At 43.5% G+C, this 15298-nt stretch overlaps 1 protein-coding gene across 1 annotated transcript; it reads right to left on the reverse strand.

Annotated features, from left to right (window-relative positions):
* Positions 1 to 2177: 2177 nt before the first annotated feature.
* Positions 2178 to 14911, reverse strand: Sc5d (sterol-C5-desaturase). The gene is made up of 6 exons (XM_005069403.4): positions 14769 to 14911; positions 12613 to 12695; positions 10328 to 10545; positions 9182 to 9314; positions 6544 to 6644; positions 2178 to 6234 (listed from the first exon to the last, which is right to left on the reverse strand). The coding sequence occupies exons 3-6, from the start codon at positions 10535 to 10537 to the stop codon at positions 5779 to 5781; spliced, it is 900 nt and encodes a 299-aa protein (XP_005069460.1). The 5' UTR covers positions 10538 to 10545; positions 12613 to 12695; positions 14769 to 14911; the 3' UTR covers positions 2178 to 5778.
* Positions 14912 to 15298: the final 387 nt, after the last annotated feature.

Below are 15298 nucleotides of genomic sequence, written 5' to 3' on the forward strand. Positions count from 1 at the left end.
GAACTGGGACTTAAAGGTTCATCATTTATTTGCTTAAGCTTCTTAGCATTCTTAGGGGCAACCAGCCAACCCTGTCACTTTGTTTCCACTGAAGTGCTATATGCAGTAAGAACTTGCTCCTCTAAAGCTTTTCCTATAAGCACTATATAGATACCCATAGGGGATCTTAAAAAAAAAAACTCTGGTGTATGTGTGGTGTGTGTGTGTGTGTGTGTGTGTGTGTGTGTCTGTCTGTCTGTCTGTCTGCCTGTCTGTCTGTCTGTTTGGGGGGGCCAGCTCATGGGAGGTGATTCTCTCCTGGCACCGCTTAGATCCTAGACAAAGAACTCAGGTTGTCATGTCTGGTAGCAAGCATCTTTACCCAGGGAGCCGTCTCACAGGCCCTCCTCCATAGGTGAGCTGTAGCTGTTTTGCTGTTGCCTATCATGAACGTCCAACATCCCTATGACTGGGAAAGAGTGTGGGTGACTTTAGTTCAATCATGTCAGGGAACCCATAGTACAGGGAGGAACGGTTCTGAAAGTGCTGACCTCTGGAGTCTGTTTCAGGGTGAAACCCTTCATCAGTGTGGATCAGAGCAGTGAGGATTGACTGGGACAAGTCAAAGCTCCTGGCTGTAGGGTGGGAACCAGAGGCACAGAGCAGGACAGGAAGGAAAAATGAACACGATGAGGAGACAAGCTGGAATTTGGGATTAAGTTGCGCAGATCCTTTATCATCCCCAAAGCTTCAACATACAGTGTTCTTAACTTTTTTATTTATGTGTGTGAACATTCTCTTGCAAGTACCCACAGATCCCCCGGAGTTGAAGTTACAGGCAGTTTTAAGTAGCCTGACTTTGAAAGAACAGCAAGCACTCTTAACCTGAGTCACCTCTCTGGTGTCAGGAAACCTCAGCTTTGAGGTGAGACCTCAGGGCCCTTCACTGTTGTAGTGAAGAATTTGGAGAAGCTGGAGAGGATGAGACAGGAAATGTGGTGTGGTGGGGTCAGCCAAGGGATGTGGCAACGGCAGTCAGGTGGGGTGTTTTCTAAACAGCTTCATCTTCCCAAGATCTAAAGAAGGCCACTGCCACATGTCCACCTAAGTCTCACATGAGACCACAGGGTGCCACCAGGAAAATCACTGTGGCCACTACAGCCGTGGCTCAGATGAGGAAGCTACGCATGACCACCATACCTCCGGGTGAAGAGGGAAACCCCCTGGAATGGAAATCTCAAGTCAAGAATAAAAATGTGTGAACCCCAGCCTCAGCAGTCCTGAGAGAAATTGGTTGCATCAAATGTTTACATTTATAAGAAAAAGAGAGAGAGGGGGGAGAGAAATTGAGATTCAGATTAAATGTTTCATCCTCCAGAGATGAGTGTGGGTCCTCAGGAGGGTAGGGAAGGGTGGGGAGCAGATCTCTGCAAAATTTCTGCATTGACCTCATTTTAGGATGTGAACTAAGTCAATACTTTCCAAGTTTCTCAACTTGTAGCCCCTCTCCACCAGAGAAGTCCTTATGTGGCCTCAAGTTTAGAGGTATATAAAATAGGCATACAAACCAAGTATCTATTGATCACACATACACACACAAACACCTTAAACAAAGGGAACAGATTTTTGGAAAATAATACATCAAATCTAAAGAAAATAACCCACAACTTAAAAAGTCTTCGGTCACTAAAATAACTGAATTTGCTGTGTGTTTTTTGCTCCCTACAGGCTCCCTGGCATGATCTTTTGCCTGGCCAGAGCCCAAACAAAGCTACATGACCGTGGCTGAAATTTCTGAGCTCACCAGTCCACTAGAGGTCACACCTCAAATGGAGGAGAATGTGCCTCACCTTAGTCACAGCCCTGAAACTGAATGAACTTTGAACCATTGCGAGGGAAGGGAAAGGAAGTAAGTGAGGGCCACACAGTGAGATCTTGTCAAAAAACAAAAAACCCCAAATAACAGTGTCCAGGCACACTTTGGGAGAGGTGAAGATGCCTTAGGATGAACATTAATGCAGTAACAAGGAAAGACAAAAGCTGTTAAGCTGTTATTAACCTAAGGTCAACATTTTTTCCTTATAAGACATTAAGGAAGTGAAAGGACAGCTAAGGCTACACAGACAAGCCCTGTCTCCAGAAACAAAAAAAGAAAAAAAGAAAAAAAAATGAAATAAAAACACAAGTCCACACAATGATCCATTCACAAATGTCTGTAGTAGCTTTATTCAAAATATTTCCACATTGTAAATAACCCAATAGCCACCAACAGATACACAGATTAGCCAACAGTAGTATATTATTTAGTATAATGTCATAATAGGAATAATACTCATCAATTCAAAGGAATGAACTATTGATAATACAACACAACATGCACAAAAACATGTTAAGCTAAAAAAAAAAAGCTCAACACATAGAGTATATCTCATCTAATGTAATTTACATGAGATTCTAAAACAGACGAAATTAATCTCCAAGACTGTAGTAGATAAGCGGTATCGAGGCTGTGGGGGTGGGAGATTGCGGAGAGGAACAGTGCACACTCTGGTGAAGGACACTTCTGTCGTGCCTGGGGGTGGTGGTAATATTGATACGCAAATGTCAAGGCTGAACTGCACAGTTAGGACAGGTTATGCAACTGTATGAAAGCAAGGAGCACCCAATGCTGGAGCTGCAAACAAGAACCGCTAGCACAAGGCCGCCTTCCAGCTGAATGTGCGCTAAGCTTCTGTTTGTTTCTTTATAGCATGTCAGGGGGTCAACTTTTCACCAAAAGAACGGCCAAATGAATCACAGTATTAAGAGAAATAGACATAAATAATGGAGGGGATTAACAGAAACCTATGAGGTAAGCTGGCTCCTCAAGAGGGCACGGATGGTTTCAAGTCAAATGACTAACTTCTGACACCATCCCACTGTTTGGTGGTGACATCTGAGTGTTGGGACTCTGCCCAGGTACCCAAACACAAGTCCAACCAGGGGACTGAATCAACATGTTAAGTCTCTTACCAAATTGGAGAAAATTTCATTATAAAAAGACAAATGGTTACATGTTCAGGAGAATTTGATAGGCTCAACTTTGAAGCTCACTGTTAAAGAAACCAGCATAGAACTTATAACTTATTTTTAAGGTCTATTGCACTTAGAATTAATAAAAATCTTCAACCTGACTTGAGAGATTTAGGGAGAAAACATTTTTGCCAGGCTGGGGAGTAAGTTGAGGGCCTCAGACACGCCAAGATGCACTCTACCATTAGGCTACATCCTAGTCTCCAGACAATTATCTTTAATGTAATATCACAAAGCAAATTATTTATTAAAACAAGTTTTTTATGAATATTTTTCTTCTGATACCAGACCTTGCCCTGGTGGTAAACCCCCTAACATCTGGATCATACAATTCCTGTCCTTGAGAAGTTGATTCTATTGGGGGTGGGGGGGCAGGATTGTATTTTTCTCTAAATTTTACTATAGACTGGCTTATGACATATTTTTAAAAAGAATGCTACAATCACAAAACACTAGCTATTTTACCTCATTAAAGAGAATTCACAATGAGCAATGTCTTGTTTTCAACTTTACTTACACATTCCTGTAACTCATCAGATGCTTTTCACAGTCCAATGTGAAGGGGAAAGTGGCCTCCTCTACCATCCTCCCAGTGAGGACTCAACAGAAGACCAACAATGATCATCACTGCAGTCAGGAAGCAGAGGCCACCATTCTCTGCCCTTGATCCTACTGGGGAGCAGTGGCTCATCCCTGATGGAAAGGGTACTTGCTGTGACTCACTCTTCCTAACTCCAAGGTTCCCAGCAATAACGCCTGGGGTGAAGCTGAAGGTTAACTTCTCAGTTCTGTCTCTGAAATTTTATTTAGCTAATCTTTATTTCATACACACACACAATGCATTTTGATCATAGCCACTCTACTTTCCCCAGCCCAACTTCCCCCAGACACCCCCTAGCCCTCTCCCAATTTCACATCCTCTTTTCCTTCTTCTGTATAAGCCCGAGTCCAACTAGAGCTGCCCCTAGCCTCAGGAGTGCAGGGCCACCCACTGGCACAAAAGCAACTTAGAGATTGCACCACTGCAAACTGAGTCTCCCTTCCTAGCAGCCATCAACTGCTCTACAGCCAGAGGTGGGACCTTGGGAGCCCCTCCACCTCATCCATCTGAACGTTCACTGGTTGAATGGTGTGTAGACGGACAAAGTTGCACAATGGCCCCTCACGTCCAGTCTTACAGCATTCTTCCCTGGCCTTGGCTTCTTCCTTGATGCTCCCTGAGCCTTGGGGAGAAGGGGTGACAGAGCTGTCCCGTTTGAAGGGTTTGTCCTTTCTTGATGTAATATCAAACAGTGTATCTTTAGGATCCTTTTGTATCCACAACACACTGCTACGAGTTGGGTATTGGGTTTATCCAACATGCCAATCAGTCCTTATCTTAGTTATGCTTATGGATTCAGAACCCCAGGTCCTGGTGGGTTATACTTCCAGGGAAAAGGAAGTCTAGATCCTTACACAGAGCCTCTTTATTTCCCATTTCCACTCCCTCAGGGGCACTTGATAATGTCAGCTAGTAAATGGAAAAGGATTTGCTGAGCGAAAGATCCTTAGCAACACTCAGATCCAGCAGTCTGACCCTGGGTATCAGGGATGCTCTCGACTGTTACAATCCACATCACCTCTGTGTCTTCGCTGACACTAATTTAAACGAAGGATAGTTTGAGCTATAACATTTAAGTGGTTAATAGCAGTCATGATCAACTTTTATTAGTTTTTGTATAAACAGCCAATAGAATATCTTTACACCAACATATTCATCTTACAGCACCCACCTTTCTTCATGGGGGTGTTTGTGAGATTTTTGCTTTTGCAGAGGCAGTAGGAAGAGAGGGAAGAAATGAAGGATGAGGTTTCAAAGTGTATCTCAGGTAGACTTAAGTATTTGGCAATTATTCCCTTCATTTAGAAAGTCAGCTTTATAACTTGGAAATACATAAGTACAGTGCATCCACTTTATTAAACAGAGATGTGCCACCTAGGTGCCCCAAGTTTTTATCTAGCATTATCCAGATTCATGTCTGTAGGCTTATTAAACAGTAGTTTTAAATGACACGCATCAAGACCTTTAGTTAAACAATCTCATATCTGGATTGAATATGGAAGAGCTGACATTTAAAAAATTACCATTTATTTATTCATTATTAAAATCTGATAATGCCCCCAGAGAGTAAGGCGCCTATGTATAAGATAATATAGTCTTATTAACCAGCCATTATGTAAATCACATACATAGCCACTCATGTATTAGATTGTTCAGGCTGATGTTTCTATTTGAACAAAGTCGTGCAAGTCCTCCACCACCATTGCAAAGCCAGCCACTCCTGGACAGGAGCCATCTTCATATTAGTATTTCTTGGCTAGTCTCAGTATTGTTAAGCACAATGGATTTTTTTTCCCTTAATGGATATGAGTGGATTAAGGCAAAAGGACACAGACCAGCTTCTTCCATAGCTCATCTTCTGTCTTATTTAAAGTTGTTGTTAGGGCTGTACAGGCTGCAGATCTGCTGGCTGCAAAGATGCAAGTTGTCCCTGAACCAATGTCTGACACATTAGCCATGAGATTACAATCTTGGTGCTCCCAGTATCTTCCCTCAGCTTATCGTCAGGACTGCTCTTCAGCATGACACACAATGCTGACGTTCAAATGACACCACCTAGTTGCTATGTATCTTGGCTGTGTGGAGATTATTTCCTTATTTAAAATATTTAATAATTGGGCAATAGTCTACTTAGTCTTTGCAAACTCTCCATTGCACAATTTTTCATTTTTACAGCCATTTTCTGCTAGGCCGTTGGATTCTCCTTCTGCCATCTTCCTCACATAACTAAGTGGTCCTTTCCCTTCAAAGGAGGAAGGATTTTTAAAAGAGCCTCCAATTCTATCCCACAATGTGAAATACTGTCCGTAGTTATAGTCAAAATACATGTGGTGGTCTGTGTGATGAGCTGACCCATTAATATATGGCCTTAATATCTGGGGGACACGAAAATCACCGTCGTGAATAGAAATTGTCCAGACATTAACCAAGACATATAAACCTAAGTAGACCACCTTGTGTAGTGGAAAGACAAACGGGTATATATGGTAAGGGAGACTCTGGAGGAAGCCGTCCACAGGGTGAAAAGCATGACTTGCAAATGGAGTGGGGATCTTCCAAATATGATGAGGCTTATGTATGCGCTGAGGAGGAAAAGGATATGGTTAGAGCCATGTGCAAACTTAGCTTCCACTCCTGGTACAGATATGCCCTAACTAGAATTGGCAACGTCACTCCTTCTTTACCCGCAAGGTTAAAATTGTAAGACAGGCACTCCAGACCCACAAAGACAACTATAAATAAAATACATACAGGGCCTGTGATGAGTGATGACCAGAAAAGCTTTTTGGGCATTTAATATAGGCAAGAGAAAGTCTTACTCTAGAGTACAGACTTTATAATATTGAGGTGTGTGGTATCTTCCCCCTCGTTTCCCCTTTAAATGAGTCTACCTTGTAGAACAGTCTATGGTGCAGGCCCCTGTGAATCCAGTAGATCAGCATGTCTGTGAAAAACAGGAATGATACCACGCTAACAATGAGATGAATCCAGCCTAAAAGAGACCACACAGATCAGGAGTCAAAGTTTCGCTCCACAATCAGTATTCCCTTTCCACATGTCCACATAAATGCAAACGGAGATCCTACACTCAAGCATGCTCAACACATTAGAGGGTCATCTCCCTTTACTACCTAGAATCACTTCCATCCCTACTAACCCTCACCTAACAGCTTGGAATGTTCTTTCATTAATTTTGTAACTTTAATTAAATTTTGAACTGCTATACAAAACCATAAAAATGGCCTATGTAGTATTTCATTTCTTTTTTATGACTTAATGTTATTATGTTGCTGATTAGTTTTTCAATACAGGGTTTCTCTATGCAGCTCTGGCTGTCCAGGCACTTGCTCTGTAGACCACAGCGGACTCAAACTCCGAGAGCTGCATGCCTCTACCCCCTCCCCCAAGTGCTGGGATAAAAGGGGTGTACTACCACCACCCAGCTATCAACTTTATTACTTTTAATTATGTGTATGCATGTGCTTGTGCATGTGAAAGTTCTGGTTCGTTCCCCTCTGACTAGAGTTTCTAGCAGTTGTGAGCTACCCGATGTGGGTGCTGGGAACTGAACTCAGGGCCTCTTAACTGCTGAGTCATCTTTCCAGTACAAGTATTACTTAATTAAACTACAAAGACATCCATGAGAAAGGACATTCTTACTGCTTTCCTTTATATTAGCATTCTTAAATCCTATCTTTATGCACTACCTCCTTGCCTGGAACTTAATTTCACACTAAATACCTTCACTCTAGAAACCTACCCCATTGGGAGCCCTTTTTAAATATTTCCAGCTTCATCCTCCTGAGATTTTGCTCCAACCAGGTTGATACACTCAACCTCCCCCGTGCCTACAGCATCTTACTGCAGACTCGGGCTCACACTATCCCAACATGTCCCTGGTTTTGCTCATTCCCTCATTCATTGCCAAAGCCTCTTCTAATTAAGCACCTCCTACTTTGAGAGCACAGCTCTGGTATCAGCAAGCTGGGGTCAAGTTTCAGGCCCATCATCTATTAGCTGAGCACACAGGCAGGTTCTCAATGCTTTCTTCCCTAATATACCCCTCATAAAGCAGCCCAGTAGCAAGACCTACTCTGCAGAGCTGCTGGCTGCTGCTGGTACCTGTCAATCTCGGTGAATGCTACTCTGCCTTCCTATAATACTCTAGATGTCAGGAACGGGTCTTGAAGGAACTTCAGAACTGCACAGAGGTCACATCGCTGCAAGACCACCTTTAAAAATAGAAAATCTATAATCCCAGCACTCGGGAGGCAGAGACAGGCAGATCTCTGTGAGTTCGAGGCTGGACCGACAGCCTCCAAAACAATACAGAGAAACCCTGTCTCATAAAACCAAAAAGAAAAAAAAAAAAGAAAATCTAAAGCTGTCAGGGCCAATTTCTCAATTATGGACAGAGATGCAATGAACTACCATGACCACATGTATTAAAACCATCAGAATGCAAACTGCATACGTGGTGTTTCGTTTCTGCAATGGAATCAAGGAAGCAGGCAGGCACAGATGAGAGGGAGGATAAGACAGACATATGGACAAATGACAAATGACTCCTAGTTTCTGGGTAGCAGGGCAGTTACTGTGACTTTTAGTAACTCTCACATACTACTGGAATTACTTTCCCAGCAGTTTGAAATAAATACAAAGGCTCAACCTGATCAGTATTCCCTTAGGCACAATGTCATCCAAAATTGACTTTAAAAATGACAGTGAAGTTAGGAAAGTCCACATGTGTGGTGAGACAAGAATGGAAAAAAGCACAAGAGTCAAAACACCTGGGCATTTTGAAAGAAAGGAGAAAGAGGCACCTTGTGCTTTAAAGAAAGTTAACTGTAAGACAATCATGGAGGCCCACTTTGCAAACTTAAAGCCAGCCTGGGCTACCTAGCAAGACTCTGTCTAGAAAGAAAAGGAAAATGGGGAGAGGAGATAAGAAGGAAAGGGAAGGAGAGAAGGGATGAATGCAGGCAGGCTCTGGAGATGGCTCAATCAGGAAAGTGCTTGTCTCACAAACACGAGGACCTGAGTTTGATCCTTAGGAACCACATAAAAAATGATGGATGTGGGGATGTGGACTTAGAATCCCAACACTGGTGAGGTAGAAACAGACTGGAGGTAGCTGGCCAGCCAGTGCAGACCAACGGTAAACTCAGGCCAATGAGAGAACCTGTCTAGACTTGGTCTATAACTCCAGCACTTGGGAGGAAGAAGCAGACGGATAGATCTCTATGTTATTTGCTCTATTTAAGTAAGCTCCAGGCCAGGCCAGTCTACTGAGGTTCTGCTCAAAACAAACAAACAAACAACCCCAAACACCCTATCCCCTCACCATACAAAAATCGACAACAAAAACCCAGGAGGTAAAGGGTATTCCTGAAGATGACATTTGAGGTAGTCCTCTGGCCTGTTACATGCATGAACATACATGCACACACAAATGAACAAAGAATGAAGAACAAACAACAGATGGGGGTTCTACTAACTTGTACTTAGACCCTCCCAGTATCTGCTCACCACTTGGAAAGTCTCCTATGTCATCATAGAGCTTGCTGTAACCTCTCAACTCCAGCAGGAACAATGAAATGGTAGGGATACTTATCCAGGGCAAAGACTTGACCGTGAACATGATCTCTCGAGAGACTTGATTCTGAAGAGGAAAGTTCCAGTTATTTAAAAGTCATAACATCTGTCCAACAAAACTGTCATAAAGTTGACTGGGAAGGATTTTTTAATATTTTCTGTCTTTACTTGAACTCTGGCTCATGTCAGACAAGAGCTCTATCACTGAACTATATTCCAACCCTCAAGTCTCTTTTCCTCAGATTTTATTTCACATTTTATTTTTAAATATGTGTATGTGTAGGTGCACACATGTGTATGTGTGTGTGCGTGCGTGCATGTGGACACATGTACATGTGAGTGCAATGTCCACAGAGGCAAGAAGACCCCAGGAAGTTGTGAGCTGTCAACATGGGTGCTAGGTACCAAACTTGGGTGCTCTGCAGAAGAAATATGAACTCTTAACTGTTGAGTCCACTCTCCAAGGCCCACTTTTATACTAAAAGGCCAATTTCTAAACTTTTCCTGTGGAAATTTTAATACACAGGAAAGAACAAGAAAAGTGTTCCTTTATACCAGCCAAAGGCAGCAGCAAGTACCTTTACTTCTGACTTCTCTCTTCCTCACAAAATCTGTATTGTTTCTATTTATGGAATAATCTTTAAATGAACTTCCTTCCCCAGCTCCTTTCAGTCCAGGGACTATCTGACAAATACCAGTGGCGGTCACAGAAAATTACTCCAAGCTGCTAGACTTGAATCCCCAGCTCAGTCAAGGAAAAACATACCTGGTAAAAATACCTTTCAGCTTGCAAAAGCCAGAGAGTAAAATATTTACATAAGCACAATAACTACACACATAGATTTATTCATCCGTATCAGTGAAGTAACTCTCATCTACATACATGGGGAAGTAAGATTTCCAGGCTAACAGAAAAACGGGATCCACTTATTATTTAGAATATAAGAAGGAAAGAGGTGATTAACCCTTATAAAAAACATCCAACCGTTTCAGGGAGCTGTTTTCAAAAACTTTATTAACATATAACCAGTTAAACTGAAAAATTATTTTTAAGGTAACAGAAGCTAGAAAATCTCTTACCTTTAAGAACTGAGGATGCTTCATTAATGAATGATCATAGACAAAATAATAGCTCAGGGTTGCACAGAAGAAGTAGAGGATATAAGCACCCAGGTTGGTGACAATCAGGAGACTAATAGTTTGCCGGACGATGTTGTCCTCTGGCCACGTGGCTGGGTACACATATGGAGTAAAGAAGTAGTGATCGGCAACGTTGAGAACCAGGTCCATTGCAGCCCCTGCAGGACAAGTGTGTGGCAAGTCACTCCTCACATCTCTACAATGCTCCAGAAAAGCTCTATGTTCAGTTTCTAGATTAAGAGCAACTTATATAGTCACTCCTCACATCTCTACAATGTTTCAGAAAAGCTCTATGTACAGTTTCTAGATTAAGAGCAACTTATATAGTCACTCCTCACATCTCTACAATGTTCCAGAAAAGCTCTATGTACAGTTTCTGTATAAGAGCACTCTTATGTCGCACAGACGTGGCCACCAGCCTCCCCAGGTGCCACCTTTGGCAGCAGAAGAGAGTATTGATTAGATTATCCCTAGGCTGACTTCTTCATGTCATACAGTGTTGAAATTAGATATTAATCACATGGCAAGGTGAGGATTCCCAAGTGATGAAGCAACATAGCAAGATGCCTTTGATAAGATTTCTTCTCCCGTGTTTATCACCCTAAGCTACTACCACAAATACCTTTAGCAATTTTCCCATAAGGGTTCACAACATAGCCATTCCTACTGTCATGCTATCCTCAAGTGAACCCATTTAAAAACCTTCCAGTCATTTCCCAATCATGCCACCAGAAGTAACATGATCAATGTGCAGCGTTTCTTCCAGGGTAACCTCCCCTGAGTTATCCATACCCTCATGAGGTTAAGTCTTTTGTGTTGGCCTATCCTTCATTTGGGCTAGGGAGATGGCATAGTCAGCCAAGTGCCTGCCTTGCAAACAAGAACCCTGGTGAAGATCAGGGCACGGTGGCTTTTGTCTAAATAATCCCACTGAAGGCAAGATGGGAGGGAGACACAGGAGTACCCTGGAACTTCTGGTTGGCTAGCTCAGCCTACCTAGGAGAATCTCGACCACTGAGAGACCCTATCTCAAACACAAATGGAAAGTACCCAGGACAGCGATTAAAGTTGTCTTCTGACCTCCACATGCACACATACATGCACTCACTCACACACACACACAAACACACTGACATACACACACGTACTCACATACATACACATGTACTCACACACACATGCACTCACACACACATGCACTCACATACACAAAGAAAGAAAAATATTCCAACTATCTGCCGGCTTATCACTGTCTGCTCATATGGCAAACATTTCTTTTTCTTTTATTTTATGTGGATATGTTTACCTAAATATATGCCATATGAGTGCAGGTGCCTGCAGAAGCCAGAAGAGGATACTGTCTCCCCTGGAGCTGGAGTTTCAGGTGATGGCAAGTTGCCTGATGAGAACCGAATTTGGTCCTATGCAAGTGTTCTTAACTATTGAGGCCATCTCTCCAGCCCTAGCAAGCATTTATTAATGTTGATCTACCAACCCTATTTCACAGTAAGCAATTTTGAGACTAGTTCTTTATGGACAAACTATTCTAGGACACTATGATGATCAAGCCTATGTTACATAATGGGGCAGTATATAAACACTTGCTTTTCTAAGCACGACACTGCTTGGTAAGAAAGGCTGTCTTGAAGGTACAGTGCAGAGAAAAAGAAAATGATGTAAACATTCTTTTTAACATGAAGTTAAGGAGAAGAATGTGCAGGCAGAAGAAAAGTTCCCAAGCACCTCTCACCAGACTCTGAGACATCTTTCACTGGCCACTTTCTTCATTTCCAAGCTTTGCCTTCTTAATGCTGCTATCAACTACTGATATGCATTAGCAGTTCTGCATGTACGCCATCTGGTTTCATGGTCAACGCAACCACTAGTGACACCTATTTACTTTTTTACTGTCAAGACCATTTTATCAAACATGGCTACTATTTCATTTTTCTCTCCGAGGCAATATTTTGGCCGTCGTCATTTACAGTTAAAAGTCAACTGTTTGCTTTGCCGGTCCAAAAGCCGAGTCTCTTTCAGTAGGATGTGTCAGAAACACACCACACACCAGCAGCACCCTCAATGCTATCCAGGGCGGTACTGACAGCAGTTTCAACTTTGCTGCCACCCAGCAGGCTCTCTTCACCTACTTTTGGCATTTGCACAAGGAAGTAAATCAAAAGTTAACGAAGAAACAAAAAAGCAAGCCTCTGCCAGAAGGCACCTACCTGGTAAGTTACCCAAGAAACAACAGGTGTACGTCAGTCACTTGGAGTCAGAACCTGTCATCAGATGAGTCCGAGTGCTGAACCTATGGCAAAAAAAAGAAGCAACTGTTTGGTTTTCGGGCTTTCAGGCTTGGCAGCAGGGACTGCTCCGGTATTTTACAAGTAGGATGCTTTCAAGGAGAAACTGTGTGCGTAACCTGGGGCAGATTGCTCAGCGGCTCTCCATAGGTATGGAACTGCTTTGTGTGCCCTCTAATGATGGGGGGCAGTGCCTGTTTCTCCAGAATCCCAGGGATCGGTGTCCTCAACTCAATAGGAGTCTTGGTGCATATTTAATTCCTATCTACCGTGAGTGATACTGAGCACAACTTCATATATTTGTAATAAATTGCACTTTTTATGTGGGTGATCTGGATCTTAATCCTTTGCTCACTTTCCCCTGTGACATTTTAGTTTCTTCATTAAAAATCTCTACCTCTCCTCCTCTCTCTCCAGCTCCATCACTCAAGCCATCCACCCTCCACAACTTTCCAAGTAGCCTAACCCAGAGGTTTGCAGCACCACACCCAGCTACGATCTTATGTACTAAGTAAGAGGCTTAGCCCTTTGCTTATAGGATGAATCACAAATGCTTTCTCTCACTTTGTCAGGGAAAAAATTAATTTACATTAAGTGTTAGGTGTTCTGATATCCATCGTATATGCCACTAATCGTTCAAAAACACCCAATTTAACTGGCATCAAATGCTATACAGTAATAAACATCCACATGTTCATATAATTTTGTATATAATATTAAGGGTTAAGTCCCTTAAAGTCAGAGGCTCCGTGAACTCTCAGTTAACCAGGCATTACTGCTTGAAACTGAAGTTCACAAGAAATCTTATACTGCCTTTGCAGAAGAAGCATTTTTTTCCCCTTCAAAACATGATTATCAATTAAATAGGCGGGGCTGTAGTTCACTGATATTTCTCCAGCCTAGTACGTCCAAAGTCTTGGTTCCTTCCCCAGCATCAGATAAGTAAGTAAATAAATACACTATATTTAGATAACTTAAAACTATTGTATTTTTCTTCACTAAAATAAAAAACATAGAAACAATAGTTAGCATTTATATATTTCTCAAAAAGCCTGCATATTATTAATCTCCCCCCCCCCATTACCCAGGGTCTTGGCCTTGCAGCCTGGAACCTCAATTCTCCTGCTTCAGCCTCCTGAGCTCTTGGATTCCCCGCACCACATCTCATCTGACTTTTCCACATTGGAGAAGTTCTTTCATCTAATTCTCACAAGTCTACAAGGTATATATGTGTATAATCTTAGTACACAGGACAGTGAAGGCAGCAATACTTTAAATAACCTTGTAAGGAGTAAGTAATGTGATGTAGGGCCTGTTCCTTCCACGTTGTTACCTCTCTAAAGACACACATATGAATAAGGTATTCTGAGTTCTTCTTCACACTAATCATATTACACAATGAATGCCAAAAAAAAATCCCAGTAAGATATCAAGGGTCATACGGCTGTTTATCATCAAGCACTTTAACAAAACTGATGGTGACATACTCAGCTAACCCACAAAGTTTTGACCCCAATCACTTTCCAAACTGCTAACTTCTCCAGTGAGGCCATGTTTTCACTTGGACCACCTTCGAATTTACTTGACAGTAAAGCAGGGATGCCAGTGTACGCGAGTTTTTGTTTGTTTGTTTTGTTTTAACGCTAAAGTACGCAGGACTCTTCAAGACCGCGGTGACTACTGGCCCACCACTCTCACTAGGTCTCAGTCATTGTCAGGCGCAGGTTCTCAACCTGATCTCTTCTCCCGGAGAAGCACACTGCAAAGCAAAGCACCAGCGTTTCCCGTCTCTACCTGGATGTGGGATCCACAACGGGCAACCTCCAGCACTGGCGGGGACCCAGCTCTCCCGGAGTCGGTGTCCTTCCTGCCCCGCAATAGCCCTGTCCACATCACAGGCCCCTCGGCCCAAGGTGCCCACCCGGCCACCACCCCAAGCCACCTGCGCCTCTAGCGGGGACCGCCACACTTGTGCGTGCGGAGGATGTTCTCCCAGCCCCCGGCAAATAGGGATCCCTCGCGATCGCACGCAGGTCCTCCCACTCGCGGATGACCAGCTGCCGGCACAGGGAACCTACCTGCAGGGCCCAAGCCGTCCGGTACGCCGCCGCCGCCGCTACACCAGCAGGAGCTGAAGCTGAAGACTCCCGAGACACCGCCCGCTCAGCAGAACCCCGCCCACGTGCCGGCAGTCCGCCAATCAGCAGCCTGCGCCATAAGCTGATGTGACGGCGGATCGCGCGACCTGGAGCGGCGCGGCCTCCGTGGTCACGTGGTCCCGGCTCGCGAGTCCCGCCCCCCTCCCCCCATCCCTCTACCCCACTCCCCCAGCGAGTCGGCCCGGGACTAACCAGGCGCTGTGGGCCGCCCCTTTGAATGCTCCCGGTTGGAGCATGCTCTCCTGCCCAATTTCTTCCCGCCGCCCAAGGGTACGGGATTCGTGCAAACGACCCGGTAAAGGAAGATCACTGACGTTTCCTTTGAAGTTAATGGCAGAGGCATTTGTCCCAAGCTTGTGGCTCTGACATTCATCAATCTGCTATTTTTCACCTCCCTGGAACAAGTCCTTTTATGTAACATAAGGTTAGCGTCTACATAAAATCGGAAA

The sequence above is a fragment of the Mesocricetus auratus genome, unplaced genomic scaffold (assembly GCF_017639785.1).
Source record: "Mesocricetus auratus isolate SY011 unplaced genomic scaffold, BCM_Maur_2.0 Super-Scaffold_100022, whole genome shotgun sequence".
Taxonomy (NCBI): domain Eukaryota; kingdom Metazoa; phylum Chordata; class Mammalia; order Rodentia; family Cricetidae; genus Mesocricetus; species Mesocricetus auratus.